This window comes from Pseudopipra pipra, chromosome 14 (genome assembly GCF_036250125.1).
Source record: "Pseudopipra pipra isolate bDixPip1 chromosome 14, bDixPip1.hap1, whole genome shotgun sequence".
NCBI classification, from domain to species: domain Eukaryota; kingdom Metazoa; phylum Chordata; class Aves; order Passeriformes; family Pipridae; genus Pseudopipra; species Pseudopipra pipra.
In genome coordinates, this window is record NC_087562.1 from 1,120,890 (window position 1) to 1,148,707 (window position 27,818).

The 27,818-nt window shown below is 45.1% G+C and overlaps 1 protein-coding gene across 1 annotated transcript; it reads right to left on the minus strand.

Annotated features, from left to right (window-relative positions):
• Nucleotides 1-48: 48 nt before the first annotated feature.
• On the minus strand, nt 49-27,778 carry AMFR (autocrine motility factor receptor). Its single transcript, XM_064670645.1, has 14 exons — nt 27,518-27,778; nt 26,004-26,096; nt 24,003-24,167; nt 22,072-22,224; nt 17,701-17,741; nt 16,678-16,810; nt 16,015-16,148; nt 14,217-14,327; nt 11,172-11,362; nt 9,442-9,545; nt 7,379-7,513; nt 6,639-6,722; nt 2,987-3,171; nt 49-1,544 (listed from the first exon to the last, which is right to left on the minus strand). The coding sequence occupies exons 1-14, from the start codon at nt 27,737-27,739 to the stop codon at nt 1,403-1,405; spliced, it is 1,893 nt and encodes a 630-aa protein (XP_064526715.1). The 5' UTR covers nt 27,740-27,778; the 3' UTR covers nt 49-1,402.
• Nucleotides 27,779-27,818: the final 40 nt, after the last annotated feature.

The following is a 27,818-nucleotide window of genomic DNA, read 5'->3' on the forward strand; positions in this document are numbered from 1 at the left end:
TACAGACCAAACACACAGAGAAACCACACTACAGAAATTTCCAAACAATTTCCAACACTGATCAAGGTTTTTATTTTTGGTTGGTTGGTTTTTTTTAACAATAAAAACAAACAGCTGTGTTCTAGGCAAAACCAAAGATCTCAAAAAATTTTTTGAGGTTTACTAATAGCATTGCAAGGTAAGGCTTTCCCAAAGAGTTTTATTGAAATAAATTATTTTCACCTAAACATCGATGCAATTCCTCTCGTTAAATTCACCTTCACCTAAAAACCAACAGTAAAAAAAGTTACCAACAATTCTAGGTAATACTGGGCTCCTTCTAAAGGACGGTGAAACTAGAACTCACTCTTCAGAAGTTTAAAAATTAAGTCATTGCCATGTAAAATTCAACTATGTAAGCGAGCGGTGGCGGCGCCAAGGGGATCTCAAAAGTTCTTAAGAAAAATCCAGGTCAGCAGGTTGGGTGCAGCCAGCGAAGGTCCAGCTGTCCCCACTCCTCCAGTCTTCCTGAATAAACTCACAGTGAGCTTGTGGGGGTTAAAAACAAAATAAAAGCAAGATATTGGAGCGACCTCCGCGCCGTCCCACGGGCGGGTTCTGCCCCCGGCTCCCTTGGCCTGTGGTAACACTGAACTGCAAGGGCTGTAAGCTCTTCACTCGACCCCCCTCTGTCCTTCGCTTGCCTCTGGACATGAAGGAAAAGTGCAGCCCTGGGGATGAACAGCCAGAGCTCTGCCAGAGCAGAAGAGCCCAGCAGCAGTAAACTGCCTGTTTGCTGCTGGAATCGACGTGAGCCGGCGCTTCGCTGCACAGTCCGTGGATTTGGGGGTTCTGTGTTGCGTAGCCAGACAATTTCATCCAGTGTAAGAACTTCCTGGTGATGCTCCCCCAGCCCTTCAAGCCACCCTACGTGGCACCTTCGCTGCCGACAGGAGCAGGGACTGAGGAGCAGGTGCCTGCTTATCTAGCACAGGATTGCTGCAAGCTTCTAAGCCTCCTCACCCTCGGAGTAACTCTCCCTGATCTCGAGCAGAACGTGCCCGTGTGCTCTGTGACCTGCACCCACAGCTAACTCAGAACACACTTCCCCCAGCCTCTGCAGTGCAGTCAGCCCCACAGCTCATGCCAGCTGCAGAAATCATGCCCATGGTTTAGAAATTGCCTTTCGTTTGTGGAGGGGAATCAACGTCACATAGAAAATATTACAAAAAAGGTTAATTTGTCAGCTGTCCGAACATTATTAGACCACATGCTTTGTACAGCAGAGAGGCAGCCAGCTCGCTGGGCAGCACAGCCAGCTGAGCTCTGCAGAGACGCTTTCCTGCTGGTACCGAAAGCGCAGGGTTCTCGTGTTTGATTTATTTACTGGAGGTTGCTCACGAGGAGGGGAGGAGGGGCAGCGCTAGGAGTTCTGCTGCATCTGGAGCCTCCGTTCGGCGGCGGCAGCGAGGGTCCTGCGCCGCAGCGTCACCGCGTCGGCCGCGCCCTCGGGACAGGGCTTCTCTGGGCTCAGCTCCTCCTCCGAGGTTTTGTTTAAGTAACGCCTGAGAAAAGAAAAGGAGAGGATGGGTGAGCAGAGCCCACCTCCTTCCGGCTCTGGAAAATACACTCACAGGGTCAGGGAGGACTGGAAAGCAGGAAAATGGCTCAATGAAAGCACACAGGAGATATGAACTCCAGGAAAAGCCCACATCACCCACAAAGGACTCTGCAGAGCTGGCAGAAGCTCTTGGGTTTTGTGCAAGATCCTTGTGCTTGTGGGAAGGAGCCAGTTCTAAAGGTCAGGGCTCTACTCCCAGCTCCGAGCAATTCCCTGAGACTGCAGGCGAGTTCCTGACTCCCTCTGCTCCCATCACTCCACTCCTGAGCCGCTGGCAGTGTCTGCCACAGCACAGCACTCCCTGGTGACAGCCAGGACGTCTGGCACAAGGGGCACTTGGGCTGCAAAGCATGAGGTGAGGCCAGAGGACAAGGAAGCTGCTGCCAGAGTTAACATCCCAATGAATTTTTACATTTAGTGGCAAAATACAGTAGTTTGAAACTCAACAGCTCTTCAAACCAGTAAACCAGAAAGTCAAAAATACTCAATCTCCCTAAAAGACATTTTTTTTGCAAAGATGAAGGAAAAATTAAGTCTAGGAGCAAGTCTATAAATAGACTTGTAAAAGGTGTCACACCCATAGTACTTATAAGGCATTTCAGTGTGGAAAACAAAAAGAGCAGCAGCACCCTGACAACACCAAAGAACTCTGGGGTTGTTGTAGACCCTCTCAGCAGTGTCCCTGCAGTACAAAGGAAGGGACAACATTTGTTAAAAACTCTAAGAAGTTTTTTCTACATCACTGAAGTGCTTCTCCTTCTCTGTTTAATCAGCAACTGGATGCTAGTAAAGTTCACCAAAATGACTGGGATGCATGTAAAAATTGAATTCTACTTATAACACCTATTACTGGTTGGGCTAAAAGAAACAGTTCAGGTTGGCCCCTCTCTCTTCAGTGGTGCTGACTGGCTGGTTCTGAGCTCCTCTGGAGAGCTCTAGCAAGGGTCATCTCTCAGCTCTGTGCTGCTCTGTACAGCTCTGTATTTGGAAAGAGCGGGGCCTGACAGGAATTTCAGCTGTAACAGCACAGGTAGTGAGGGCTGACAGCTGTGCCAGGGGCCAACCTAAAGATCAGGAGAGGACTCAGCACAAGTAACCCATCCTCACTTATTACAGGCTCAGACTAAAGTCCATTGAAGCTGGAAAAATCAGCCTCTGACTTCAAAGAGCTTGTGTAGATGTTGGGACACATGATGCTATTTCTGAGTTGGGTTTAGCAGAAACAGTTGTGTCAAACAGCACCCCGAGCCTGCCATGGGAGATGGATTCATTCCCCTTACTGCTTTTTGCATCTACCCAGACTCCCACTGGTCATCATCCATTTGAAACCCATCCTGGGGGACTCTCAACTGCTTGGCCAGGCTGGGGTTTTTGGAAGGAACGTACTTTCGAGCTTGTTGCAACAAGTCCTCCTTCCGCTGAACCAACATGCGCTGCCTCTCGTCAGCTGACTTCGAAAAGCGACTTCCCCTGGCCTCAAAATCTTCTGCTTCACTAGGCTCTGCTTCCATTTCGCTGAATTCCACCATCTCTTCCAGCCTGGAGTTGAGCTCAAGTGGCACTCTCTCGGTCTAAGAGAAAAGGAAATAAGGCGTAAGGCTTTGCAAAATTTAGGCTTCTTTGCATCAAAACAACGAGCTACAAAGAACTGTCATTTTCTGAGGCACTGGAAGAAACCAGACTCTCACCTGCTGTACCCAGTTCCCTTGGGCTCCTTTGAAAAGCCCAGCCAAAAAACAGAACAAAGCTATTTCAAACCACGTTCAAAGAGCCTGTATCCTATAATGCTGTATCTTTTATGCCACTTTTGAAAGTAATGTCAAAGACAAACATTAATTACTCGTAATTAATGCTCTCTGAAAATGGGGCATTTGAAAGTCAGATTCTGCAGCTGACTTGACAAGTGATGCCACAGTAAGAAAAGAAAAAGCAGAAATCCACATACGAAGGGAAGAATAGCGAATGAATTTGCAGAGATGATTTGTGCTCGAGAAGGGAATTTATGAGGCTTCGGTTCACTGGGTTCTGCAGCACCCAAATGTTTGGGACTGGCAGAGCAAGGCTGGCAACTGTGCCAAGCACAGCATGCCAATAAGAGGAGCTGGCAGCCCCACACGTGGCAGCTCTCCCCCCTGACATCTGGCTGGCAGCACGAACACGAGGACTGATCTGCCACGATGATGCCACGGTACCGAGCGTGGCAGCGTCAACAAACACATCACCTCAGCAAAGGGCTGGAGGGTTGGGCCATCACTGGGTATCCCAGAGGACTACTCCAGCACGTGGGATGGTGCAGGGAGGTGTTAGCCCAGTCAGCTCCACTGCCTCGTTTCAGCCTTGGGCACAGCTGCCCCGGGAGCCTGGTCGGGCGGTTCCGTGACAGCGTTCGAGTCCCAACAGCCCAGACATGGCAGCACCACCACAGCAACACACAGGGCTGGGCAGCTGATGTGCACAACAAGCTGAGTCATTCCAAAGCCCCAGAGTCAGGCCAGTAACACCATCTCCCCATGCAACGCCTTCAGAGAGCAAACACTGAGACAAATGTCACTTCCCATTAGGCTGGTGAGCCAAGCAGGAATGGCAGAGCCCACGTCAGTGCAGGATGGACACTGCAGCCTCAAACAAGTACAGCGTGCTCAGCCTCTCTCAGCAAAAACCCCAGCATGCTGGAATTTAGGGAAGGGGTCCTGTACCACGCACACTAACGGGTTGGGATAGCGTGAGGGCACCAGGGCCTCAAAGCTCTGCCACATCCCTGAGGATGAAGAGAGAGCCCCACAGAAGAATCATGGATTGTACTCGGGGCCAAGATGACCTCGGCAGACCCAGTGGAACAGGAATGGAGCAACCTGACAAGCACCCAGGCAGACAGGGAACAGGGAAGCAGTGGGGGAAGCACTGGGGAGGCCACTCATTGTGGTCACCGTTCAGACAGGATCTCTTGCTCTTCCCCCTGGGCCATTTGTACCAGAAGAAGCAAGTTGGCTCATCTGAGATTTGGGGGGGTTTCGTAAATTCACAAAGATTTAAAAACCAATACCCAGAGTCCTCTGAGCACAAGAATAGTTATTGAGGAGGTTTTGGAGACAAAACTATCACAACTAATTGCAGTAAAGGTTATGACAAGCCTCAGTAACGCAGCAGATCACAGATGCAAAAGCCTGTACGCTACAGAAACCATTCCTCCTTCAGGCTCCAAGAGAACAAGGAAGTTTCATGAAAGCCTTGGGATGCCTTGGAAGATTCTCTCAATAGTCACCAAGTACTTAAGCAATGACAATAAACTGGACTCTCAAGGAGGGGGGCAAGAACTGCAGCAAGCAAGCTTTGTAACAACAGCCTTGCTAGTCAGGTCTGAGCAGTCCTAACCACCTCTGCCCAGGATCAGAGAAACAGATAAACAAACACACACACAAAAAAAATCAAAGGATAATCTTTAAATACATTTCAGTACATCAAAATAGGAGCTTGGAGAAAGTAGCTCGAGCTGTTCCACAATCTGTGCTTGTGGGAGTGACAGTGGAGTCAGAAAAGAGGGGAGGGGGGGCAAACAGGATAGGGGTGGAGAGGAGGTGCAGAGCATTATGCACATTGCTGGAAGCATCAGCATTCCAATGCACAGCTGGAGAGAAGCACATGCACAGCATTTCAGGCCAGGACTGATAGAGGTTGTCAGTGTTTAGAGCACCATCTCACAAACCTCTAACATGATTTATACCACGATGGTGCTCAGAGATGCCTCTCAATTACCATTACATTATATCAGCACTGACTCCTCAAAACCACAAGCTACATGTGGCAGGGGAGGGGAAAATGAGTCATTAATTCTACCTAAAGTTCAAAGGTCTTAAGATAGAGATAAGTCATAATATGACATATGACACTTGGAAAACAAACACTACTCATGAAGAAGACTGTTTTTACTTGAGCACCTTAGCTGCCTGAAGAAGTGTTATTTCCAACAAGCAGAACTCCAATGGGTCTGGCACTTGCTGTACTACAAAGATTCACGGTGGGTATGTTGATTTAAAATAAAAAAAAAAAAAAGGAAAGAGGTAGAATGCTTGTAAAACTACTCTAAGGCTGCAGCACAAAGCAACTGGGGTTTCCATGGTCTCTCCTGGAGACTGTGTCATAAGATGTGAAGCACATCTACCCACAGTTTTGAAATTCAAGTCTCTCCCAGAGGAGATGATGGTGGCTTATGTCCCTTCCCACTTGCCTTTAAAAAGCTTCTCAAAAATCCAGTGCACCCTGCTGAAGAATCCTGTTTGCTGCCAGCCCTTTCCTCATAGACAAGTGTTTCACTGACTCCAGCTACAGATTCTTCTGGCAAGCAGAAAGAGAACATCTCTGATACACCAGGTACTTGGTTACAAATTGAAATCGAAATCAAAGGGACACCAAAGTGACAGGAGTTCCCTAGAGGAAGGATGCCCCTAGGCTCCTAAGTCTCCTCTCCACAACAGAAATAGCATCAATAGCAAGGATGTAAGCAAGCCTGACTCCCTGGTAGAACTCTGAGCTCTCTAACAAGGGTGAGCACTCGTCTGCAGGCAGCCTAAGTGACAGCAAATGCACAAAGCAGGAGGGCAGCAGCACCTTCCAGCTTCCTCAGCACCACCCAGAAGAATTCTTACACCCAGAGGAGAAATACTTTTCATTTTAATGGAAGTTTCTGTACATCTGGAGATGTACAGAATGGGAAGAGGAAGGGGAAGAGCAAAGCATCCTGCTCTTTGTACTCCACAGATGGGCATGGGCTGACCAGATGTGAACAGAGCCATGACCTTCTTCTGTTCTTTGCATCACTTGAGAGCACTTTGCCTCAAGGAGGAAAAAGAAGAGCACACAGATAATCCTTTACAGGGGCACCATGCTCCAGCCTGGCTTACTTGCCCAACCTGAACCTTACTTGCCCTGGGGTGAAATGCAAGGAAGGGCTGCCACCAACCTGACCTCATATGGAGCCAAGGCACCTACTAGTCCATGCAGCTTCTAATTGTGCTTTTTGGCCATTTTTATGCCAAATTACCTGTGTGACAGTTCCAGCATCCTCCTGATCAGTACTGTGCCGCTCCACAGAGTTGTTCAGTGCAGGTCTAATGCTGTCTGCACGCTGAAATGCAAACATCATGGCTTTAATACAGTGTGTGAAATGGCAAACAGAACTGGGTGCTTTGAACACATTCAAACTTTGCCCTCTGCACCGTCAGGTGTTATGTTCAATTTAGAAACAGATAAGTTAGCAATAAACAGAATGCTCTGTGTTGAAAGAGAATTCTCTCTGCTTCCCCACAGGCAGACTCCAGATAACAGTACTATCTGATGTGCCCAGAACCAGAATTCAATATTCTTATTAACAGAAACATTGTCCCCAGACTGCTTTACTGAAACCTGCTAGCACTAATTAAGAACAAGGCATCATTTTGCCAACTACTTTCTTTGCAGAAAACCTTCCTAAGTGGTACAATTCAATTATCTGTCAGCAGAGAAATCAACTGGAAATGTTCTAAAGGCTCTGCACAAGAGAGACCAGGAAGAGCTGCTTTAACTGAGCAAATATTTGTCTCTAGTCTAGCTAGGTCGTTTTCAATATATTTTTGGTACATGGCTGAATACACTGCATTTACAGAGATTTAAACAAAGGGAAACAGAAATCCTGGGTTCACCAGTGCTTCATTTCACATCACTCCCCTCACTCATCATGAACAGGCTCAGTGCTGTGGTAAGTAAGGAAGTCAGTCATTTTAAGGGCCCAGTCTCCTGAGTTACCTGTGTGGGGAAAGGCACCTGGATCCGCCCTTCCAGGATGTTGTCAGTGGTGATCTCCACAGACCGAGTTAGCTGCAGGTCCTGCAGAACTAAGTGATAAGGAACCTGAGGGAACATCTCCTGGATCTGATGGGCCTGCAGAAAGCAAGGTTTATACAGTCAATATCAACAGTAAATAAAAGCTGATAAATACGTCAAAATAAAGAGATTAAAAGTGTTATCATCTCAAAGATGTGGCTTATGATATGCTAACCCAGCCACAGAGAGGAAGGAGAAAACAAACCCGTGCTGGCAGTGACTTCACTGACGTCAACAGCAAAACTGCAACTCCTATGGAGGCACCACATGGCCCTGAAATTTAAGTTCCTGAACAGTGTTTGTAGATGCACAAAGGTTTTAAAAGTCTCCCAACCCTTTTTTCATGACAGCCTCTTTAATAAAGATCTGTATAACATTCACAAGTGACTGAAAGTTAAAACAACACCACCGGGAAGAATTTTTTCTTTGTGACATACAGGTTCCAAAATGGTACTAGCAAGGACAAGTGGAATAAGTTATAACCTGCCTACAAACCAGTTTAATAGTATCTGAAAGCTCTAGTAAATTAAATCAAGTTGTCAGGAAACTGTTATTATTGAATTTCAAGTTAGTTAAATAAGATCCAAATTAAATAGATAAAAGTAAGAGGGCAAACAAAAAATATGCTTTTAGAGTCCAACAGCTAGATTTCATTAAATATTAAAATCTCTATTTTCACTAATGCCCAAAGTCATGGGAGACAGGAGGAAATGAGAAAAATAAGAAAAGAAGGGTGGAAGGAGTTTTGAGAGCAAAGCAAACATTGTGCATGAGCTGACAGTGAGTTCCAACACAAGCAACTACTGCAAACCTAACTCTACACTGTACTAACTTATGACCAAAACAACTGATTCAGCATTTCAGCCTCTGGTCTTCCCCTCAAAATACTAGAATTTTGTTCAGAAACACAAAGGAGAATGTCACTTATTTTCTATTAAAAATGTATAATGCTAACCTGAGCCTTTCCATTAAAGTAGCCATTTTAATATAAGTTGTTACTGTACTTTTCATAATACACAGTCCCAAGAAATCATTACTCATCCTTAACAAAAGCCCATTTGTGTCACTGTGTCCAGAAAAAGAAAAACTAAATTGACCTCAGATGGAGAGTTCCTGCATATTTAACTAATAAGTCATCTATCAACACCTTAATGCTCCCTGCCTGCCCTGCCTCAAACCTCCTAAAAATCATGGCCTTACCCTGCTGAGGCTTAAACAGTAGTGAAGGCTGTGGGAGAGACCTCATATTGAGAAAATTCCACCACTTTCATGAGGCACCTCACTGAACATTTATTAACATGCTATAGTACACAGCTATAGCTTGAAGAACTCAAAGGAAGCAGCACTGCTCAAAGGAAATGAAGTAACTGTGTTTCATGGGGCCACATCCTTCTCCTTTTGTACCACATCAGTGTTTATGGATGAATTTAACAAACCTGGGATTTCATCCTCTACACTTCTATCATCATCAGGAATCAGCAAGAGCTGAGGGTGCTAGAGAGCCCCACATCACACTGGCAAGGCACTCAGAGAAACAGCTGTCTGGGAGCTTAGTGCTATTAAAGATCAGAAAAAAAAATCACAAGCTATAGAATGAGTTGGATCAGTTACTACATGACCAACAGCTAAATTCTCTGGTTACAGACTCACACTTCTTGGCACTGCAAGTTACGAGGGAAGTACTGAAAAAGAGTTAAAGAAGTTGCACTAAGCAAGCTGAAAAAAGTCTGCCTGACTACACAGGAAGTACATGTCATTTTTCCCCCTCATTTACCTGCCTCCAGACCTGTTCTTTTATGTTGTCACATCTGAACCCCAATATAGCCCTAACCACTAAAATAAAGCTTCTCTCAGAAAAACAGCTTTCATGTAGTGTCTAACCACTGTTTGGACTTCCTTCCCCTTTGTCCTCTTATCTCCAGTAACCCTTTCCCCAAAACAAACAAACAGGAAGGCTGAGGTGCAAGCTGTTAAAGCAATCTTACCATAACATTGAGCTGGGAGTTGCTGGCCTGTGCAATTCCAAGGATGTTTGTGGTGTGCATCACTTCTACGGAAAAACTGGGCAGCCAGCTGGCAATTCGGGAGCCTGAGGGTAAGAAACCACCAAGAAAGTCAAAAAAGAACATGAGATTCTCAGCAGGTGAAACACTTCTATGTGTATTTAACAAAACTCTTCATATTCTACAAGGTGCACATGGGGAGTTCTGCAGTACAATCCATCCCACAGGTCTCCCAAACATGGGAGATGGTTGGAGCAAATCAGGAACTGCCAATACTCTCCTGAAACACAGTCATAGTGGTTTAACAATCTGAGGGCTGGAAGAGTATCAAGAAAACACATCCTTGTTTTCTTCTTTTAATGTTCCCATTACAGTGAAAATTAAAATAATCCAGAGTCAAATTCAGTTCTGGAATACATGAATAACTCCAGCAAAATTACTAAAAACAGGACACCTTCTAAACAATCTGAATCTGGTTCCAAAATGGGTCATCACTGAGAAAATATTACTTCAAAGGGACACAGAGTAACTGAACAAACTGACTGCTGCAATTGTTTGCTTCAGCTCAACAGAGCAGGCCACATGGCTGGCTCCCTCCTCCTCCTGCACTGCCATTAAATAAACACAGGGTTTGCTCTATGCCACTTCTCCTTCCATCTCCATGGTAATTCTGCAGGTCTCCAAGCCACAGGACAGCACTGGGGAGGACAGCCATCAAAAATATAATGTTATTCTAAATATAAATGCCCTTTGGAGACCTAAAGCACCTCAAAAAAAGTGGAAGTCGTGCAGAAGCTATCAGCCAGTTTCAGTGCACCTAGAAATGTCTGACCCTTCTCTGCCCATTATTCTCCTCCCACAGTCTCCAAAGGTTGCAAAATGAGCAGAGACTAAGAACAGGTCACTGTGTGAGTTTGCAGCATCTCAGCTACCTCATGGGAGCTCCAGGAGGGCAGAGCCCAAACCTGAGTATTTTCAGCACTGAAACCTGCTGAGAAACAAGACTGCCATCAACACAAGCACACACTGACACCAAAACTATAAAACATCTGGAAGGCAAGCAAGGTGAATTGTCTTTTTCAAAACAAGTTGTCTGCATACACAGAACTTATCACGGTCTGAAATCACATCTGCTTTGTGAGTACTTACAACAGACCACTAAAAAAAACAAACATGTAAAACTGTTGTAGTTACACGATTGCTTCTAAGACTAATCTTCTGCACCTAACCAAGCACTGCAAGTGTCTTGTTAATCAAGTGGCAAATGGACTTCTGACAACCACACACCAACTAGGGGATAGGGGAAAGACCAACTTTTAGACTGCACCCCAGAAGGGGTTTTTTCCCCTCATTGGCTGTCACTGATTAACCACCACATGGTAACAAAAAAAGACCCATGAACTTCCCATTCTGCTTGTCAACATGGCACACAATGAATAAATGCCAGTATTGAAGATGTTAACCACAACAAATCCTGAAAAAGGGAGTATTTGTACTAAATCTTCCAAGGAATCTCCATAGCTCTGGACAACCTCAGAGACACATATCTGAGCTCCTGAAAAGAGCTGTAAGGAACACACAGGCATTGGACAAACACAAGCAGAGCACGGTTTGAGTTTCAACTGAAGCACGAAGAGAACTCCCTTCGACAGAAGGCTGCTCCCTTTGTTTATCTGGGGAAGAGCAGAGGATGTCAAACGTGCTCAGCTCACCATCAAAGTGGAAGAAGTGATTGTGCTGGTTCAGGCGTGGTCTGCCTTCTGCTGCTGCCACGGGCACCAGGTTCTCATCCAGATTTTCCCTTTGGTGATCCTCCCTCACGTGATGGCTGTCAGTGATATTGAGAGACATTCTGCAGGTGGGGCAAGATGTATCTTGTTCCAGCCAGGACCGCAGGCACGAGCTGCCAGGAAAACAGGGATATCGCGGTGAGCTTGCAGCGTTTTTCCAAGACACACTATCACAAGTACATCAGGCAGCTGTAGCATATTCTGTACACAACATCAGCACATGGACTGCTCAGAGATACCCTTGATGACTCTGGCATAGGTTTCTTATTTCTTTCAGCTGAAAATACTCAAGTGTTCACTTTTTATAAAAATGCGTGCAGATTTATCACAAACTTAAAACACTCTCCAAGTTTGTTGTCTCTCGAGCTCAGAACAAGCAAGTTTTGTCTGGAAGGGAAAACAAAGCATTTCTCTTCTCTACCATCTCCAGCTGAAAAAGACAAAAACCAACTGGACACAAAAGTAATATATACTGACACATTTTCATTGCAGTTCTGCCTGTGATGTGGCAATGGCACCTTGAATGTTTTCAAACAGCTTTTCAAAATATCAATACCCAAACCACTAAAGTCAGTACCACTCCAGAAACTCTCTAAACAGATTTATTAATACTACCAATTCTGTGCCATTACAATCCTTACTTAATTCTGAACATTTGCTGTCCTGAAGAAAGTAAGAAGTGTGTGAAATGAAGGCTGAAACACTCAAAGCTGTGCATACTTTTTGATTCAGACTGATACGACCCAATTGCGGTATTTGTTCAAGTTAAACTTAATTTTCAGTGTGGAAGAACTGAATTTCACAGCACTGAACACTTGTCATAACACATACTTCACACTTGCAGGGTGGGGAGTTTCCAGCAGAAGCTCTTAAATCACTTTAGAAAGGTAAAAACATACAAAAAGGTCAAATAAACCCATTCACCAAATTGCGTACTTGCAAACAAAATAAAGGCACAGATCACAGATTTGGGTTGACAGAGCAAGGGAACAGTCCTAATTGCAGAACTATAGCAAAGTCAAGGATACAAGCACACTTTGCAATGGAGAGAAACACAGTGATGAGTTTCCCAGAAACAACCAAAGCAGAAAAAATCTACCAACTTCCACCACCTTGGTCACCAGCACAGCCAGACAGCACTGGTGGTGCTGCCACACATCACCCCCCTTACCACAGCAAAAGCACCCTGCCCACAGCCAGCTCAACCCTCTGCTGGAGCCAAACTCCAGAGGTCACCTGGGAAACACCCCCAGTGACAGGAGCTGCCACCACAGAGCTGCCACCACACTCCTGCTGCTCCTCCATGGCTCAGCCACCAAGGTGCTGGAATGGACACGAGCCCTGTCAGCCTCCATCAGCACCACTTCCCAAAAAACACCTGTGGCTACACCCATTTTGTACCACACAGGCAGGAGGGGCTTGGTCACCCACAGCCCCTCAGCAGAAGGACGACCAGCACCAGGTCAAGGCTGGCAAACTTTCAGAGCAACAACTCTTTTGGAAGTGACTGCTTGCTAAAAGAAAAAGGAGAGAGCTTCTACAGAACCTGAAAGATTCAGACACCTACTCCCATTAAATTTCTTTTATATTTAGGCACAGAGTTATCTCAGCAATGTGAATCTTCCCTGCCACCTTCTCTTCCACTCCAAATACATGCTGAAAAAAAATCTCACATGACTGAGAATGGACACGATGTTCAGCCTGTTGGCAAAATCATCAGGCTTTTATGAGAAGAGAAACCACTCTCAGGTTGTAAATAGGGTTATTAGTTACATCTGGTTTTATATGCAAGCATAAGTCATCCACTGTAATGTGTTCCCTTCCTAAAAGCACTAAGGAGTGTAACTCGCTTCAGAAAAAACTGCTTCAGAGCTGTAACTGCTTCAGAAAAAAATACAAAAGGATCCTTTTAAATACAGAGAAAATGATTTTCTGAAGAGAAGACCCTGGGCTTCTCAAGTGCTCAGCAGGTGATTAAATATTCACATGATTCAGTAGCATTGGAAGAGGAGTTTCTGCTACGGCAGCACATTATCTCATTAGAGACTTCTTGGAACACAGATAAATATTTATGGCAAGGTTTGTCATAAATGACAACAAATTAGCATGAAGATTACAACCTCTGGTTTGACAGTTACCAGAGAAGTAAAAAGCTCTTTGCAGAAAGTAACACCACAGGGACAATTTAACTGCCCCTGCACGTTCATCTCATGGCACTTCAGAAACGCCAGATTCAATCCCTGCATCTCCTTTCAGTTTTAAGCACAAGCATGAAAGTGTAAGCACTGCTACAAAAGATCCAAGAAAAGTCACATTTAGCTCAGCACACTGTCTCCACAAGCATCTGCTACTAATCACTATGAATGAGTGTAAGAAGCAGTACATAGAGAGATCCTTTGGCCAAGAGCTTCCCAGTTCCAACTACCAGGTGCAGAGGGACCACTTCAGCTGAGCTGGTTAACCTCGTTTACAGCCCTGATGGACTCATCCCCACACGAAACCACAGAACCAGACCTGGCCTCCACAGCTGTCCCCAGGGACTCACCACCGTGCAAGGATGCACTATATAAAAATATTCCCCGTTTTCTCTTTAAAGCTGATATCTGAAAGGTACTTAAGGATTTAACTCAGAGTTTTCTTCTTCACCTGCAAATCAACACACCCTCATGGACGAGAAACCTACTGACTTGCCATTGAGAAACTCCCCACTACCTCCCCGTTAGCTGACAAGGGCACACTCTGTTTTGGTGGAAAAAACACAGCAGGTGAAACAACTCCAACACGAAAATGACCGGCGTGAACAGGACGTGTATTTTGGTATTAGAAGCAGACCAAGAGGGCCCAGGCAGCAAACACCCACAGCTCTGTTGGTAGTTCATTACTTGCCATCCCACTGCACATTCCAGCCATGCCCATCCATCCCTGCCCTTCCAAGCCCAGTGCCCCTCTCCGGCCCCGCACACGCACTTGTGGAAGAGGTGCCCACAGGGGAGTTTCCGTGCGGACTGCATGGAGTCCCAGCAAATGGCACAGTCATCATTGTTCACTGCCAGCTCCTCTGGGGTTGCAACTGCAAACCTGCATGGAAGAAAGAGGAAGAGACATAAGCAATGGCTACACCAGCTCAGCATGGCCTCCTCTCTGGAGAATCCACAATCCAGCCCTGAGAAAACCTTACCCTCCGTGTTACCTTTTCCTTAGAAGAGCTGTGCCAGCAGGTTTGCTGGTTTTTTGGTAACACAGGGGCACACTGCAAAGGAACACACACAAACACACATCCCTCCCATGCCTTTTGCAAGCACATTTTTTTTGCACATCCTAAGTGCAAAAAGCTTTGACTTAGTACCTTCCATGAGATAATTATACGATCGTTAGGTTGAGATCCTCAAGTTACAATCTGTATAGATTTGGCTTATGTTATTTTTCTAAATGAGTTTTAATAGCTGTACCCATTAAGATGTCTCCTTGGGATCATAAGCATTTATGGTCTGACTAATTTTGGCCTCAGATTTTGCCACCCCCATTTGTCTTGATTTTTTTTTTCCTTTTCTTTTAAGCTACAGTGCCATGTAAGCAGTTACTACACAGTAGCCAAACACAGACAATATGGAAATGAGTGGTATAACATTTCATAGTACTGCTGGTGTGGAATATACCCAAAGAACAACCACACAAAGGCAGGGAGCTCACTGCCATTGGCAGTTTCAGAAGGAAGGTGGAATGTGGTTCATCCAGCACAATCAGAATGACCAAAACACATTAAGTTGCTCAGACAAGAAGTCTGGGACACATGCAACTTAAACAGCTTTGTGAGCAGTTCAAAGGAGTTTAGTGGCTGCATCTTGCTGAAAAGAAACAATGCATTGTGGATGAGCTTTATTATGCAGCTCTTAACCTGATATCACAGCCATTAAATGACTATCACAAAGAAAACTGCAGGAATTTCTAGACAAGCAGTCTTCTCCATCTGGACTACAGCAGCAGGCATCAGAGTTAATCAAAGCCATGGAAGTCCAAAATAAAAACAATACAGTGATGTACAGAAAGAGTAAAACTCCCTGGTGCTCTTAAAATTTTTAAGGGCATAGTCAAATTATGAAAACACTGGATCAGAGGTGCAGTAGCATCTGGCACTATACTAGGTTTTAGCAGGCCTCCCAATTTCTCCATATTGCCTCACTACAGGGGAGGGACTAAAGTAATGCCAAGGTGCTCTCAGCTCCACTACAGATAAAGAGGGTGTTTAGAGTTGGCTTCAGGTTTAATAAATACATGGGTAAAGCTAGTCAAGTTTTAATTAATATTTTTATTTTTATTTTATTTCAGGCAGTAACTGAATGGTATGGCCTAATGAAATCAAGAGCATTTATTTCTAGCACAGCCAAAGAAAGCCAAGATTTGACACCTGAAACAGGCAGAGCTTTGTAGAGCTTCTGTCGCCCCACCAGGGTAGTATACAAGGCAATACAGGAGAAGGAATACTGGACAAGGGAGTTCCCTTGTTGCCAGTTAAGACATTAGCAGTAATACTGCCATTATAAAAGTCAATCCTACGTATCTGCTAAAACCAGAAAGTGTCCCCTGTAACAAATAAAATGGGTAAGAACACACCCTAAGTGTAAAGACTCAAGAGTCGGGTTTGCAAGACTGCACCTCTCCAGCTTACACCACACCACTGTGCAGCAAAGGAAAGTAAAAGAATCCCAGCTTCTTTGTCAGGATCCTCTCTCCTACATGTGCATCAGGACTTCAGTCAGAGGCTCACCTGGCTTCCATGTTCCCAACCACACGCAGGTAGTTCTTGTGCCGCCGGATCCTTCGCTGCACCTCGTGGAACAGGTAACGCAGCTGCATGAAGATCACCAGGCTGGCCATGGACAGCCAGATATTGCCAAAGAGCTTGGGGGAAAACAGAGCAGTGCTGAGAAACAAACACCAGGGGAAGCAACGACCTGCATCAGGTCTTAAAGAGAAAAAGAAATCGAGGAACCAGCACTGAAGGATTTGTCTTTTGTTGACTCCATTTGGACTAACCCACATGTTCACAGGTATTACTGCTCATCACCTCTTCAGGTACAACTTTGGCAGCACAGCATTTCTAATGAGGATAAACTGTATTCAGTCCTGTCCAGCTTAGCATCCCCTGCTGCCAATGAAAATAATTCGGTCTGATACTACTCAATTAAAAAAAAAATCTAATTAAACACCTATTAAACAGAAAATTACACAGTAGTTAATACTCCATAACAAAGTTATTTGTGATGACTCCAATTACAGAGGAGGAAAGAATGCCAGAATCCCCCTCCCTATATTTTCATTTCTATTTAAGTAACTTTTCTGTAATATCTGGTTTCTAAAATAAATAAGCTAAGCAAAAAAATAAGTAAAATAAGTATATCCAATATCCTTTATTTTAAGTATTTCATACCAGCATATGAATATGATGCATCAAGTCCAGGGAAAGCAAGGTTAGCTCCATGACAAAATCTGTGTAGTAGACATAAGTGCCTTTGCCCTCCCATGTTCCTTCATGGTTGAGATCCCAGAGATGAACCACATATCTGCAAGAGTGGGGAAATCAACATTACTCTATCTCTTTTGGTAAATAGCATCTCTATAATTTAAACTCTTACCCATTTTTCAAACAAGTTCTGGATACAGATTCTTTGTCCATCTCATAGAATTCCACAATGATTTGGGTTGGAAGGGATCTTGAAACTCATCTTGTTCCAAATCCCCTGCCACGAGCAGGGGCACTTTCCACTAGATGAGGCTGCTCAAAGCCCCATCCAGCCTGGACTTGAGCACCTCCAGGGATGGGGCAGTCACAGCTTCTCTGGGCAACCTGTGCCAGTGACTCACCAAACTCACAGGGAAGAATTTTCTCCTAATCTCTAATCTAACCCTGCCCTCAGTCAGCTTGAAGCCATTCCCCCTGCCCTATCATTCCATGACCTCGTCCAGAGTCCCTCTCCAGCTCTCTTGGAGCCTCTTTAGGTACTGGAAGGGGCTCTAAAGTCTCCCCAGAGCCTTCTCTTCTCCAGGCTGAACAACCCCAACTCTCTCAGCCTGTCTCCATGGCAGAGGTGCTCCAGCCCTCTGAGAATCTTTATGGCCTCCTCTGGACTTGCTCATGCTGGGGACCCCAGAGCTGGAGGCAGCACTGCAGGTGGGGTCTCACCAGAGAGGAGCAGAGGGGCACAATTCCTCCCCTTGCCCTGCTGCCCACACAGCTGGGGATCCACCCCAGGACACTGTTGAACCTTCTGGGCTGCAAACACACATGACTGGGTCACATCAAGCTTCTCATCCACCAACACCCTCAAGCCTTTCTTCTCAGGGCTGCTCTCAATGTCCAAACACGCGTTTGCAATTCAACAGGGTCATTACATACACCTCTTACACCACCATGCCATCCACACAGCCAGCCTGTAAAACATGAGCTACTCACCGTAAAATCACGTGGGCAGTTCTGACTGTCACAAGCAGAGACTGCAAAATGGGAAGAAAAGAACCACACATGTTAACAATATCCTGGCAGGGACAGTGGTTCAGATGCAGGAGCTCGAGGGCTAAAACAAAAAATGCATTTATTGCAGCTTAACAAGCTCTGTGAACCAATGGGCATTACAGATGACTGGGTGCACAATATACCTGTGACAAACATGAAGCTTATAAATAAATATGGAAGAAAGTGTTCCCAAACACACAATGCTATTAGAGCAGCCACTAGTGTTACTGCTGTTAAGGGTCTCTTTTCCCCCACTACACAGGACATACTACCTTTTTCAATTATTATCATGCAGAAAGTGTTGAGACCACAATCCCACCAACTACCTCTACTCATCCCACTTCTAAAAAAAAAACCCTGAAATTGAATAGTACCAGGAATTTGAGGAAGACCATGGAAGAACTTTCAAATAATTCCCCCCCTTTGCTGAGATGTAAACGCTGCTAAAGTAACTTCTGTCTTTAATCATACTTACCTCTCTAGGCTAAGTACAGAGAAAAAAAACCTGAGTATATCAGAAAGTGTAAGATCAGAAGTATAAAGACAAGTCACCAGGAACAACTGTTTCCAGAATACCTAACCCCTTTCCCTGGGCTCTTACCATCTAAGAAACATGGCCCCATCACCAGCCTCTAACCCATCAAGCCCCCAGTGCTCTGTCCCTTCATTCTCTCCTCAGTGGAAAAAAATGGGACAAGATAAACCCCCTCTCAGAGACTGCCCACACCACCTTGTAGTTTGCAGGGCCCAACTGGCACTGAGATGCAGGGGATTTACAATGAGCTACTGAAACCACTTCTGTAGAACTGGTCAGATGACATGCCTTCAGCATAAGTACTACAAACAGTACAGAAGAACTATCAAACCCACTAACTTCCCAACACAGCAATAAACCAGTTGGTTTGAATAATTTTTTCCATCTGTAAAAAGCATTCTTTAAATCCTTCTATGCATATTTAACCCTTTGTAAAACCCAACACGTCTGCCAACTGTTTACTGGCTGGCTTTAAAATAAATGTTCCTGTGACTACTTAAACACCAGTGCAATCTTTCAGTGAAATAAACACTTCAGGATAAGATAAACACATCATTCAAACACCACAAAAAATGTCAAGAAGGTAACTGCAAGTCTCCTAGCACAGTGTGCTGTTCTCATCACAAGCACCTTTCCCAACCAAGTTAAATTAGCACACCAGCTGCTCTGCAAGGCAGGTTACAAGACCCTCTTCTGCCTCCTGTTATCCTGCACGAGGTACCAGGAAGAGACGACGTGGGGTTGACACAACGTTCTGTGACTACAGAGAAACTTTGGGCAGACCACAGAGGAAAGGTAAATATGTCCCAATCCCAATCATGTAAGTGGTGAAACACAAGGATTGCCTGAGCTGCTGGATGGATATGCCATTGAGCACAAATCTGGGTCAAAACCAGCACATGTGGCATGAAGTCTCTGATAAGGAAGAGACATCTGTCAGGTGGAAATCTGAAGGGTCTAGTCTTTGTAATTTTTAAGATGCTACTGTTGCCAAGACATGACTGGTAGTGGCCAGTGCTGAGGCAGCAGGAGCATCAGAATCGGAAGGACAAGCCATGGCTGATTTGGGCCTCCGGTTCCTCTGCTGTTTCCAGAAATGCTTTCCAGCATTCCAGCAGGAGCAGGGCTTTGCAGAAGGTACAACACTGCATCACAAGTTACACAGCTCTGTGATCTGAGGTTCTAAGTGTATAGCAGGCCATTTTCAGCTCCAACACCTTAGGGGCTCTTGCTCTGCCCAAAACAAACAGCTTATCCCCCGGGGACTGCACAACACTGGCAGATGTTAGTCGTGCACATGAGGCTGCAAGGCACTCAAACCCAACGAGAGTGGATGTGGAGGGAGAAGCTGTACAGGAAAATACACTGTTATCCATAAGGTACAACTCTAGGACTTGAACATCACTGTCATTATACAGCCTTAACTGAGATGTCTCAAACAGGAGCAGAGGATGGCTGCTATAGGAATGGAGTAATTCTTTCTTACAATAAATAAGGTGCAAATATAGACTGACTGGACATTGCTTGCTATACTATAACTCTCTAATACTGTATATTAAGGCAAAAAGAGATCAATATTTACTCAAAAATACAGACAGTCCTTATTCAACTTTCTCTGGGCCTCTGCACATTCCACATCCACCCTTCGCAGTAAAGAAGATGCTGACAAACAACAGAGAACAAGGGGAAGTCTACCTAAAACACAAGAAAAAACATCTATATTGCTTTATTGAAAACCCTAAGGCAAAAAGCTAAATTGATGTTTGCAGAGTCAGAAAAGAGATTAATAGCTTAATGTAACTTAATGTAATTCATTCACACTAATGGAATACACTTGGCAGGGTCCCTCTCAAGCAGCATCACACAAGCCACCATCAGGAAAACATTTCAGTGTGCAAGATTTAATGCTTTTTGTGAGAGCTTGAGGGCTGCCATGAGTGCCACTGCCAGTACCTGTACAGAAAGAAACCTAAAATGTTTTATTCCACTCACACGAGTGCTGGGTATTAAAATCAAGGAAACTACTCGTGGTCACTAAATGCATATTGGGAATATTTAAAACGTTAAAAAAGGAGCAAGATATTAGACAATTTCTTATGAGGAAAGATTAAACAAACTAGAATTCTTTTGCTTAGAAAGTTAGGAGGGGAACAGGAGAAAGGATGATAATATCATAAATAATATTAAGAAGAGTAATTCTTTGCAGATTTTCACCACAGATGTATTAGATGATAGGTAGGGGACATTATTCCCTGCCCATGGCAAGAGGCTTGGAAGGAGATGATCTTGAAGGTCCCTTCCAACCCAAACCATTCTGTGATTATCAGACAGAAGATTCAGAACTGAAAGAGCTCTTTTGTGTACACAAAGCCAAGTAAATGTGGAATTTGTTGCCTTTGGATATTACAGAGGGTGAGGTATAAATGAGTTCAAAAAACAATCAGACAACTTTTCAGAGTATGTCTGGGACTACAAAACTCAATGGGCTTGTGCAGCTCTCAGCTCAGGACTGTGCTCAAACACCAGTGGTTGCAAGCAGGGCTAGGAGGCCGTTCCTCCACATCTCCCACAAAGTTCCTCACTGCCCAGCAGCAGCACAGCAGGCTGCAGGGATTCATGGCCTGGCTGGGGACCCTGCACTGACACTGCCTGAGCCACTCCTTCACTAGCCAGCACACAGAACAGCTCCCACTGACATGAACAGCTGGGCCCCATCCTGCTCCCCAAAACACTTCACCAGCACACGGTGCAGCACTAAGGAGGCAGCACTCAGGCACCAGAACACTCCCTGATAAACGTGCCCCATGCTGGTGTGAGGCTGATACACCCTTCTGCCAAGCCCAGATAAGAGACACGACACCAACAAGACCCCACCTATGACAGACACCGGCAAATCTTCAACACCCTTCCACTGTGTAGTTACAAATCTGGTCTTGCACATTCTCATATTTAGGGAAAAATAAAGTGACATATTAAATAGCTGAACTGTGCTGTGATCAGCATCATATTCTCCTACTGTCAGCAAACTGTTTTCTTTCCTCCTCCCTAACTCCAAGTATGAATTCAAAATAGGAGGAGAAAAATAAATCGCACATTCTACTTGTTATCTGAACTAAGGATGTGCTAACACAACATACCTGCAATTATACTGGATTCATCTCCTTTGTTTAAGATTATCACTTCCTCAGGAAGGGTGCAACAACCCACCACAACATCAAAAACATACTAGTGTTCAATCCACAAACATGCTGATGTTTACTGCACAGTGCAAAGATCAGGAGTGCTCAAACATGCTTGCTCATCTCAGTTGAGACACAACCTGTTACACAAACAGAGGCAAATCCCACGAGTGTGCCTTAAAGATTCTCATTCCTTTTGGGGAGAAATGAAATAGAAAATACAGCCTCAAAGGAGGAGGCTGAAGTGCACACTACACTTTCATACACGCTCTCTCTGCTGCTGTTTCAACGAACTGTTCTTGCAATGCTCATGAAGCACAACCATTATTTTTTCATAAGCTGTCATTTGATTTCAGCATCATCTTACAGGTTTATCCTCTCATTCTCTTTTTCAGACAAAGATTTTTTCAGGCTTAAAAGCTAAAGAGAGAAAGTACACCGATCTGGCAACTGCTGTAAAACAGGGGAGGGCTTGTTTGTGTCTTCAAAGTTTCTTCCTTACGGGAACTAAAAGAAAATCCACTGTGTCCCAGGATACCCCTGAGTGAGGGGTGAAAGGCAAAGCAGAAACCACAACATGTATGCAGGAAGTCTCACCTCTGCTGCCATGAAAGCCAACGTGTGCATGCCATGGGTGTAGCCAACGACTCCACAGACAACTGCTAATCCACAGCAGGACAGGAGCATGGCTATGAGCAGGGCCAGCACTCTGATGTGGCTGCTCATGGGTGTGGTAGGAGAAAAGGAAAGCTGCAACACAAATAAATACATGACAGGTTTAAAGGAGTACTTCTTTCACCCTGCCTTCTGCAGTCACCTCACCAAACAAGTCCTCATTCAGGAAAATATTTTGCTTTCTAGAATATAACCAATTTCACAACCTCGACCATGCAATTCAGTAATAAGTGATGCAGAATAAAGCTAAACCCACACACCAACCCAAAGTCTCATTCATCTGTCATTTACATTCACCAGAATTTTAAACAATCATTTAAAACTTTTTTATTTACAGTTATGATTATTTGAGTTAATGTTTGAATCACCTGTGCAAGAAAACCACAGACACAGTAGTTTCTGCATCAAATCCACAGCATCTGCTTAGGATGAACATGCATCTTTAGAAAGACACCTAACCTAATATATAGTCTTTGAGCAATGTTCTGCCAATTTTTCACCTAACAGCTGATCTGAATTTGTCCAGCTTGATCTTCCAGCCCCTAATTCTTCCAATGTCATTCTCCCCTGGAAGAAAGGGACATCTCCCCCCAGAAAATTTAAATTACAGCTGGAGAATGCTGGGCAGACTCTAAGGAAAAATAGTTGTTTCATTGAATAGCATGCAAAGCATATTAAACCTCTAAGCTACCCTAACAGTAGGCTACACCTGGGCTGTCTAAATCAAAGGTGACCCAAGGGGCAAAGTCTTTAGCTGGTCCATCCCCTTACTTTCAGGGCAGAACAGGACAAGGAAGGAAGCAGTTGTCCAAAGCTTCCCCCTGGTCCGACTTACAGAGTTGACTCCCATGTTTTGTTTTTAAATGGGTTCTTTCTCACTTTTTATCTGGTTCAGCTCCACATGCCCCTGCCTTTGCAAGGCAGATCACACAAGTATCATTTGTTCAACCAAAAAATTAAGAGACGTGCTTTGAATGCAAAAGGAATATAATAAGGATTTCTTCTCACGTGACCTTCATTCTTTCACGGCTTTCTGAACAACACTAAAAATACCAGATGACTGCCTTGTTCACTGCTATCTCAATTTTTGTAACCCCAGCCAATCTAGTTGCAAGTTTAGTGCTTAGCTACCTATAAATGAACAGGCCTTGTTGGACATTAATTTAAAAAAACCTGCAAAGCACAGAGCTAACAAAAAAACTCACAGATTCAATTTAGGTCGAACTTCTATTCCAGGAGAGAGGAGTCCAGGAAAATGCATGTCCATTACAGATGCTTAAAGGCCAAGATTTACTGTTCAAATTTCAGTTCCTTCTTCCTTGCCTAGCCTTCAATTTCTGCATCTCTACTCAATTTATTCTTGGTGTTATTAACAGAAAGTGGAAGGTAGCTTAAGGAGAAGGTTGCACTGTATATTGTAAAGACACCAGCAGTCAAAATTTGGTAGGTCTGAGTGTGAAACCTGAGCACAGAATCTGCAAAAACAGGGTCCTTAGGCCAATCCTGAAGGGCACCAATCTAAGGGATGTTCTCTTGTCAAGATGTCTTCACTAAGGAGAGCTATAAAGACATCTCATGCAGTTATGTAATAGTAATTACAGGGCACATATAAGGAGCAATTTATCAAAGAAAATAAGTATCTTCAGCTCCATTTGTCTCCTGGGAAAACTGAAGGAGTAAGATTGACACTGCACTTGAAAGCAAGTATTTGAAGTTACTGGGAGGTTCACGTGCTCAGTGCCACAGGGTGGGGAAAAGCTCTAAATGATCTGTTTGTAACCCACCATGAGCCAGTGCCTGAACCAGAAACAGAATTTGCACGTCCCAAAAGGCAGCTCTTGATCACAACTTACATATTCAAAGCGATCCTTGCAGAGCTGAACCATCAGATGGAGAAACACAAGTCCAGAGAACCAGAGGCACCACATCACCACTTCTTCCACTGTCTGAACATTCAGCACACCAAAAATGAAGATGAACTTGTAGAAAATGAAATTCCAGAATTTATCCTTGAGGTGCTGTAATGGAATACACTTGGTTACTGCAGTGAAAGCACTGACAATCCACACACAGTGGGAAGAAGGAGGGGAAAAGAGAAAGGGAAAGGAAAAAAAAGATGCAAGTAGAAATGCAACAATACATTAGCACACACATCTTGAATAGTACTTGTTACCTTTACTGAATTAAAAAAATATTAAAAATATTGGCAGTCCTTAGTATTTGGATAGTCTTTTGTACCACAGCACCATAACTGTGCTACACAGCACACAGCACAGCTTCCTGCCATCCTTCTAAAACAGTGCTCAGCACAAACCCAGTCTGATCTCAGTTTGACTCTCCACACCCAAGCAACACAGCTACCAGGCTGCAAGCACAAAGTCCTCTTTGCTACCAGTGCCACAGTTAGTTACTCAAGATGCCCAAACCACCTAGCACCTTGCTTCCAAAAACCTGCCAAAAAATAGAGATGATCAAGAGAAGATGACAAAGTCTGTCCTTAAGAATCCCAGTGCCTACAGTAGAGAATGAGATGCATGAGCAATGAAAAAGAAATTCTTCCCACGCATACACAGCATGAAAGGAACAATATGATGCTCTCAAGCAGCAGACAGCAAGTCAGCTTGGTAGGGATTAAAAAAATTTACCAAACAAAATGTTTTGTTAAAGAACACAATGAAATCACCAGGAGTTTAGTTGACAGGCCCAGACTTCCTTCGTGATGCTGCTGTTTTGGGCTCGCCAATATTAATAACCCTCTTTCCTTTACATGGGAACTGAAGCATACTCCCACTGTCCAAACACAAATGGATCCATACTGCCACTGCTTTTCACTCCAGTTTTCACCAGGGCAGAGAACACCCTGGGAACTACCTCTGGTTACAATTCCACATCCTTATAGTTAACATGGGCTAGAAAGAAAATCTGACTCAGTGCAGTCTGATAGTGCTTTGGCTTTAACACAGCACTCAGAGACTCTACGGGGTGTGAATTACAAGTACAATAGGCTTTGAGAGATCCACGGTTATTAATGAGGCTTGATGTGCCTCAGTTCTGCATGTCAAAAATCATCATGGCCTGATTCCTCCTAAAGAACTGCACTTATAGACTTTTTTTTTTTAATATGTGACCACACTTCAAACCACTGCTGCTGCACTTACACAGAGCAACTTATGCATTTGCCTTTTTTTTTTTAAATATACAGATACTACTCAAACTCCTGCTGCTGCTTTTAGCTTCTGCAGGATCCTGTCTTTAAAAGCCCTGGGCTTTCAGGGGTCCCTTGCTGAATCTTTAAAAACATTCTACCTTAGCCCAAGAGCAGGACTAAACAGCCTCAGTTTTCAGCCCTGCTCACCTCCTTTCTCTGGAAAGTTTCACTTTGCCGTTTTCTCCCTACTCCCTCCCAAATCTGAGGGCTGACAAACCATCCACTCAGCCTATGAGGGTGGGCAGCACTTCTCCAGCAGTCAAGGCACAAAGAAGAGGGAACTCAGACTGCCAGGGCTGACAACTACAAAATACAATGGAGAAATGCTGTCAGGTCAGCCTGGGGAGAGGAGAACATGCTGTAAGTGTTGTGAAGTGAGGTAAGAAATCTGACAAAGTTCCTTAACAAAACAGGATGTTCAAGCTGACCACGGGTTTATAAAATACAACAGGAAAAGTTCCCTTAGAAATAAACTGGAAGCTTGTGGCTGTGGATATACTAGCTGACCAAATGGTTAGCTTTATGTTGTTCTAAAATTCACTTTTCTTGCGCGCTTTCAGCAATTCCATGGAGAAAAACCACACCAGCTGTCATGGTTCACAGTTTCCCAGGGTACAACATCCAAGACACCGTGCTGCTGTCTCACCTGCCTCTCGCTGACACGAAGAGGACCAAACACCATACACTGGATTACCTTAGCAACCAGCATCAGAAAACAGCAGGCAGTGTTCACTAGCACCTGGGAAGAAATAAAGCAGTCAGTGACTAATACTTTTGCCCTATTTAGAAGGAGGGAGAGAGAGAAGGGGAATGAACAAATCTAACAAACCTGCCATTGTTCATAGAACAGTATAAGTTGCCTTTTTTTTTTTTTTTGGTGAAATTTAAGCCTGGCCTCTTCCAAGATCCATGTAGCAACTGATAAGTCACTTAACTTATTTTTTATCTAGGAATACTAACACAGTGAGTTTGACTCAGCAGTACAGCCAACAAACTGAGCCACCTCTTCACAATAAATTATTTTATACAGATCAGTAAATTTCAGCATGAAGGAACACGGGGACGAAACTTAGAGATCACCAAGATGCTCATTTTGTTTAACATATGGCAGGTGAGAAAACTCCACTTTGAATCTGTTGTTACAGTAACAAGACTCAGAGGCTGCCTCAAAACACCCTGAGTAGCACACACCCCTTCAGTAACAACTGCTTAAAGCTGCCTTGGGGAACTGCTTTAAAGCAAAGCAGCAAGGAGCAGGACACATGGGCCTGGCAAAACTGCTTCTCACATTTGACAAAGACAACTGTGATTAACTTTTGACCTATGTAGGACACTAGAAAGGTGAGAAGGGGGATGATGAGGCAGCCTCAACCTGTCATTTCTACAGGACGTACAATAAACTTTTCCAGGACTCTTAATTTAAGGTCCTGAGACCAGGTTTCAACAAAGATGAATGTGTTTGTTGTATTAAAAAATCAGCACCTCAGTCAAGCAAGCATGTTGTGAAGCAAATGTCCAACTACTGCCACCTTTGACTGACAGACACACGAAAAGTTCAACAGTAACAGCTCAGCAAGGTTTCTGATATCCCCTTGTTGAGTCCTTATTTCAACTACACATCAGTGAGCCAAGATTCATATAAACCCAAGCCAGGTTTGCGTTTAAAGAGATACAGAATTATTTTTTTCTTAAAGAATGAGAATGTTTCCTCTGACCTACATGACCTAAAATGTTATTTAAAAAAAAAAGGGGGGGGGGCAAAAAAAGCAAAAGGCAGGCAAGGCTTGGGCTTACTCAGGTTCCTTACTCAGGTTCCTTACTCAGGTTCCTGGCAGAGCGAAGCCCAAGCGCAGCCCCCGCCCGGGACCCCCGCGAACGCCCCAACAGCTTCGCCCGAAGCCCCCGGTGGGGGCGAGCGGGGCCGGCCCGGGGCGCGGTGCGGAGCCGGGCTGAGCGCTCGGGGCTCTGCCGCTGCCCCGCAGGACGGGGTCGGCCCGCGGGCCCCGCCGAGCCCCCCTCGTTCCGCCAGCAGCCCCCACACAGCCCCGGTCCGGCCGCGACCCGCCCGCCGCGGGGAAGGCGGCACAGGCCGCTGCAGACCCCGCGCCCGGCCCGGCCCCGCCGCAGGCCGCGGAGGCCCCGCCGCCGCCCCGGGCTCACCCAGACGCAGAGGCTGTCGGACAGCAGGTAGTAGGCGACGTCCAGGGCCCGCGGGCCGGCGCAGCGCGGGGGCTCGGCCGGCTCGGTGGCCGCCGGCCCGGCGGGCGCCTGGCTGAGGGCGCGGTAGGCGCTGAGGCCGGCGCCCAGCAGCGCCAGGGCGCTGAGCGCCGTGTAGGTGCGGAGGCTGGGCCAGGGGAAGCGCTCCAGGAACAGCAGCGGCATCGCGGAGCCCTCGCCGCCGCCCCGGCCCCGCTCCCGGCCCGCCGCGCTCCCCCGCTCCCGCGGCCCAACGCCCGCCCCG